The 6,000-nt window shown below is 62.7% G+C and overlaps 1 protein-coding gene across 2 annotated transcripts in view; it reads right to left on the bottom strand.

The window, feature by feature from the left end:
• Window positions 1–510: 510 nt before the first annotated feature.
• Window positions 511–6,000, bottom strand: part of GNA11 (G protein subunit alpha 11) — a 28,645-nt gene continuing 23,155 nt past the window's right edge. Inside the window, exons 5-7 of one of the 2 annotated variants that reach the window (XM_025367843.1) lie at window positions 5,264–5,393; window positions 4,949–5,111; window positions 511–3,455 (exon numbers count right to left, since the gene is read on the bottom strand). In XM_025367843.1, coding sequence (XP_025223628.1) covers window positions 3,265–3,455; window positions 4,949–5,111; window positions 5,264–5,393 — 484 coding nt within the window. In that variant the 3' untranslated portion in view covers window positions 511–3,264. The remainder of the gene's footprint in view (window positions 3,456–4,948; window positions 5,112–5,263; window positions 5,394–6,000) is intronic. The other variant, XM_025367844.1, reaches the window with a different exon arrangement.

Below are 6,000 nucleotides of genomic sequence, written 5' to 3'. Positions count from 1 at the left end.
CGGTGAGCTGAGATCGCGCCACTGCACTCCAGCCTGGGTGGCAGAGGGAGACTCCACCTCAAAAAAAAAAGAAAAAAGAAAAGAAATTTGTTATCTGTATTTTACAATTAATTTTTTTTTCAAAAGGAAAAAATAACTGAAGGAAGGCTGCAGAAGTACCACATTCGCAGCTTAAAGAAATGGAGGCCCAGAGGGCATGACTTCCCCACAGGCGCCCTGGAGGTTGAGGGGCAGGCCGGCCTGGGACCTGGGCTCCTCCCCGTCTCACTTCCACGTCCCCAGCCCCCAAACAAGGCGGCGTTTCCCAAGCGGGTTGCTCTGGCCTGGTGCTAGTGAAATGAACTTGAAGCCAAGGGTCAAACACGATGACGAGGAGGGGCCCCGGGACACCGTGCGGGGGCGGTGTCCCCACTCAGGGCAGCACTCTAGGGCTCCTGGGGGCCAGGCCTCTGCTCACTCCCCCCAGCCCCCTTCAAAGGGCAACAGGAAATAAACCAGAAGGGGCCGCCAGCATTTAGGAACAAAATTTATTCCAATTTAAAACAGAGTTCATTTCAGGAGAAAGATATGAAAAGTCGACTTCCATCGGTGTCCGGATTAAGGGTCAGGGCCGGTGGCTGTGAGAGGTGACACTGAGCCGCCTCTCAGCCCCTCCTCCCATCCCTCAACGCGCACAACACATGCATTTCAAATGGTAAAAGGCTTAAAAACAGCTTGTATAGAATTTTTTTTTTAAATAGATTAAGGTTGAAATTGTCTGAAATCAGGACTGTGTAATATACAAGTATCACCGGGTCCCGTCCACCAGGCCAGCCGCAGGATCCGCTGCCACCACTGGGGACATTGGCACGGGGACGCCCCTCCGTGGGAGCCGGAAGACCCAGGGTGTGGGTCTTGTGGTGGCCGGGGACTGCTGCCACCTGGGCGTGACATGGTCGGAGAAGGTGGTCGGCACTCACAAGAAAGCATTGGCAGGTGAGATTCACCAAGGTAAAAACACACACCCCACATGTGGCAAGGGTGGGGGTCAGCTGTCCCTGCCCCTGGGTGCCACTGGCACGAGAACCACCGCCTGGGACTCTCCTGGAGCAGGCACCCCTGCCCCGGGCCTGCGACACCCACCTCCGCTTTTTTGGGGTGCCAGCGGATCAGGCACTCAGACCCAGAGGACCCAGGCCAAGACGTTTTGGCGGCCCCAGCCCGGCTCTGGGATGCTTGGCACGGCCCCCTCCCTGGGAAGGGGTAATACGTAGCCCGGCAGCGCCCCAGCCGCGTGCTGGACGACTCCACCCTCAGGCCACAGCCAGGTCACCTTGTGCGATTTGGACCCTCAGAGATGCCACAAGCACAGGCCCCCCAGAGGACTCTGCTGCCGGAAAAGGTTGCCGCGGCCCTGCCAGGGGTGGCCCCATCTGCTCCCCCAAGGCATCGCCGGGCCCCAGCACTCGCCACGGGGCTTCTGGAGCCAACCCTCTTAGGTAGACACCTGGCACAAAAAAGGACGCTTCTGGGTGAGGCGGAAGAAAAGTGGCGTGGGGAAGCCGGGGGGGTCCCGCCGGCCCCGTCTCCCCGTGGGGCTGATCACCAGAAATGTAGCTGCCCTGACCTGCACATATCTACCCTGCCCCCTCCACGGGGCTCCCCGCTTTTCTCCCCCTGGAAGCCAGCAGACAGCCCTGCGGGTAAGGAGGCCAAGGCAGGCCTGACAGTGGCGGGCGGCCGGGCGGGCAGGCAGGAACTGCTGGTCGGGGTGGCCGTATTTTGGGGCTGTCTTTTGTCATCTGTCGAAGCAGCCGTGCAGGGTCCCGGAGTGGCGGCGGGCGAAGGCAGCACGGGCGATCCATCCCTGGGACAGCTGTGCGAAGCCCAGATCCACAGGGCGCCGTAGTGTTCAGTCAACAGCGGACGAAAAAGCCACCTCCCCAAACACAGTCCCCTCGTTCCCACCTTCCGAGTCTCTCGGGGAGAGCCAGTCTCGGTGCCTCAGTGCCTAAGGGGGTCCGGGAGTGGCCCCCGGGGCTGTGGCTCAGTGCGGCGTGGCCTGACGGGCCGTGGCCGTGGCCAGCCAGGCCTGGAAGCCGTCCAGGCCGGTGCCTGCCGCCACCTTCCACGCGCCCCTGGCCAAAGTGCGAGTGCTGGCTTCCGCTCCCCCGGGGCAGGGCTCGGGGGCGGGCACAAGTGCTCAGGACAAGGCCACGCACAGAGCAGCCGGCCACATCCCTCTCTCTGCCTCTCGGGTACACACCTGAGAATATTCTGTAAAAGTCCTCACCCCACCCTCACTGTTTCCAAATTGGTGACAACACAAAGCAGAACAAAACAAAAATAAATGCCCCCATCCAAGTGGCGTTTCTCCCAGTGTCGCCGGGGAGCCACCCCCCAGCTGCCAAGCCCATGTCGGCTCCGGTGGGGTGCGCTCCAGCCAGGGCAGGGTCCCCGGGCAGCCCCAAGAGGCCAGTGTTGGCCCTGGAGGCACAGCCCAGAGGAGCCCCCGTGGCTCCAGCCCGGGGACCCTTCCCAGCCTCTGCAGAGAGACGGGGGACCCTGCCATGACAGAGGGCCCAGGGCGTTTCTTCAACCTGTGAGTCAGGCGTTCTTTTTCCTCAAAAAAAAAAAAAAAAAAAAAAAAAAAGGTTAGGCACTTCCCAGGGTGGGCGACTGAGGGAGCCCCCCACCCCCTCTTCAGGAGTCCAGTGAGCAAAGCACAGCATTGATTCGTGAAGAGGCGAGGCGCACTGGGCGTCAATAACTTAAAAAGGGGGGAAAACGTCAGTCTCCGAGTCTCCACGCCTTTCGTGAGGAAGAAAAGAAGCGGGAAGGAGAAACAAGCAGCAGGTGGGGTTGGAAGGACAGCCGTGGGGGGCTGCGAGGCGGGGGCCCCCATGCTGGCTGGCAGGGGCTCTGTGAGGCCCGGAGTCACTGCGGGCATGGGGCGTGTGTGGGTTTTATGCTTCGTTGCTTTTTTTTCTTTTTTCTTTTTTTTTTAGAAAAAAGCGAGCCATAAGTCAAGGCCAGAAAAAGGCTGCTTTGCCGTTGACAGGTGAGAAGGTGTGCGACGTGTGCGGAGGGAGAGATGTACATCCCCTGATAACTGTGAAATAAAAACCATTTGTTAAAAATATGAAAAAAAAAAAAGAAAGAAACTCCTCCCGCGGGCAGAGGCCCCGGCCCAGGCTCGGCAGCGCCACCCGCCCGGCAGCCGCGGGCACCGTGGAAGGCAGGTCCTGCCCCATGTCTCCGTCCTGTCTCCCCGGGCCTGGGCGCTCAGACCAGGTTGTACTCCTTGAGGTTGAGCTGCAGGATGGTGTCCTTCACGGCCGCGAACACGAAGCGGATGTTCTCCGTGTCGGTGGCACACGTGAAGTGTGAGTAGATGATCTTGTCACTGTCGGGGTTCAGGTCCACGAACATCTTCAGGATGAACTCCCGCGCCGCCTGAGCATCCCGCTGGGGCCCTGGGGGAGGGCGGAGGGTGAGGCTGTGCCCGGCCCAGCCCAGCCCAGGGCAAGGGACGCGTGGGCCCCTTTGTCACTCCCAGGGGATGAGTGAGCAAGGCCCACAGCCCACCCGGCTCGCCCCCAGCCCAGAGCCCACTGCATGCCTGACGGGCCGCTGCTCCCCCACCCGGGTGAGCTGCGGTGCCCATCCCACTGCAGCCCCAGGGCACTGCTGTCAGGGCCCAGGCCTCCAACCGGGGGCTCTGCACCCCCGCTGCTCCTCTGCTCAGCCCTCTGCCAGTCTCTACCCACTCAGTTCCACAGCCACAGCCTTCTAGGGCAGGCCTCTGGCATGGCTGCCCTGCGTGGCCCAGGGTGAGAGGAGAGGCCCCCAGGGCTGGGCAGAGAGCCCACAGAGCAGGAACAGCAGCCCCCACCCACCCACAGTGCCCCTGCTGCAGGCAGGGCCTCGGAGACGTCCCGGAGGCTCCAGCAGGCGCGCTGTTTCCCACCCGCTACCCCTGCCCTCCGCCACCCTGGACAACTCGGCACCCTGCCCAGTAACTCCTGACTGCCCCAATGGAAACGCCCCTGGGGGTGTTCAGGGGACCACTCTGGGGACTGGCGGGACAGGGTTCCATGCCCAGTCCATTGGCCTCCCCCCACCAGGGCTCCCTGAGCCCACAGGACAGGCTGCCAGGCAGGGGCCACGTGTGGCTGGAGCAGGTGCAGCACCCCCCGCCACTCCCCTGCCCAAGGACAGCAGGGCCCCGCACCTGCTCCAGCGACTGAGGTCATACCACGCGCCAGACCCCTCCCTCCCGCTGCCCTTCCAGAGGCAGAGCGCCCCGAGCGGCCCTCCTGACGATGACACCGAGACTCGCGGGAGGAGCACAGATCCCAGGTGGAAGCGAGGGCGCCAGAGCTGTCCGGGGCCTCACCGCGCCTGGCGGGGACAGCTCTGAGTGGTGACAGCGCTAACGGCAGCCACTGACCACACAGACAAGGGCACACGACACCCTCTCCTGGCCGTCATCTGCAGGCCCAGAGAGGGCTGGGCATGTGAAGACCCTCAGTGCTCAGCCGCCCTGACCGCCCCGCGGGGCAGGGGCCACACAGTGAGGGAGGGGCCCAAGCCTGTGGGCACTTACGCACAGAGGAGGACGCCGGGGCTACCACCAAGGTCCCCACGGGGCTGCGCTGACAGTGTGCATGAACCCTTCCTGTGAGACCCTCCCATATGGGATCACCTATACAGGACACCCCCATACAACAACTCCCTCCCGTATGACAGCCACTGATAAAAGACTCCCCCTCCCCATGGTGCCCTCCTGGTATGAGACCCCTCCCACCCGAGATCCCCCGCCCCGGGAGATCCCTCCCACCCGAGATCCCCAGCCCCACAGGACCCCTTCCGCCCGATATCCCCCGCCCCGGGAGACCCCTCCCACCCGAGATCCCCTGCCGCGGGAGACCCCTCCCACCCGAGATCCCCCATGCCGTGCCGCAGCCCAGCGCACCGTCGAACTCGGGGAAGTAGTCCACCAGGTGCGAGTACAGGATCTTGTCCTCCAGCAGGTCCTTCTTGTTGAGGAACAGGATGACGGAGGAGTTCTGGAACCAGGGGTAGGTGATGATGGTCCGGAACAGGGCTTTGCTCTCCTCCATCCGGTTCTGGCGGAAGCGAATGCACCGGGGATCAGAGGGGCCCTCCCCACTGCACACAGCCCGAGGGGCAGCTGAGGGGACCCGAGTGAGGGGACCCAGGCTCGGCAGGTGGAGAAGGCCCGGTCCCCCATGCTGCCCCTGCTCAGGGCAGGACCCACCTCATTGTCCGACTCCACCAGGACTTGGTCGTATTCGCTGAGGGCGACGAGAAACATGATGGATGTCACATTCTCAAAGCAGTGGATCCACTTCCTCCGCTCCGACCGCTGGCCGCCCACATCCACCATCCTGAAAGGACACAGCGCCAGGACTCAGCCACCTGGGGCCCCAAGGCTCAGTCTGCAATCCCAGGACGGCTACCACACAGGACCCTCCTGCCATACCAGACTGACAGCTGCTGGAGCAGGAAGAGCCCCCACTGTTAAAACCAGCAAGGACGCTCTGAGAGCAGCCGTCCCGCCTCCAAAAGTGACCACTGCAGACCCTTCCCTCACTGGCAAAGGGGCCCGAGACCACTGGGCCCAGGGGAGCGGGCGCTAGGGTGGGGGTGCGAGAACAGAGGATTCTGGGCGCCAGTTGCTGTGGGAACCTGCGATGGGTGACCAGAGACCCTACGTCCGGCATCTGGATGTCACCCTGAGTACAGAAGCCTTTCCCCTCGCTAGGGCCAGGGACACAGATGTTCACCAAGTGTCGCTCACAAGAGTAAACACTGATGCCACAGTTGCTCCCTGCAGGACCCCCAGTGATGGCTGCAGAGGGCAGAGTTGCTGGTATGGTCCTGGGGCAGGAGAGCAGCCCCGTCTGGTGAGCAGCCCAACCTCACACTCTCGGGCCACACACAAGCGGGAGAAAAAATCAGCTCAGACGGTACCTGTGGGCGTGGGTTCCTTAC

The sequence above is a fragment of the Theropithecus gelada genome, chromosome 19 (assembly GCF_003255815.1).
Source record: "Theropithecus gelada isolate Dixy chromosome 19, Tgel_1.0, whole genome shotgun sequence".
In the NCBI taxonomy this organism is placed as follows: Eukaryota; Metazoa; Chordata; class Mammalia; order Primates; family Cercopithecidae; genus Theropithecus; species Theropithecus gelada.
The sequence above is the reverse complement of the archived record's forward strand: the minus strand, read 5'-3'. Positions and strand labels throughout refer to the sequence as shown.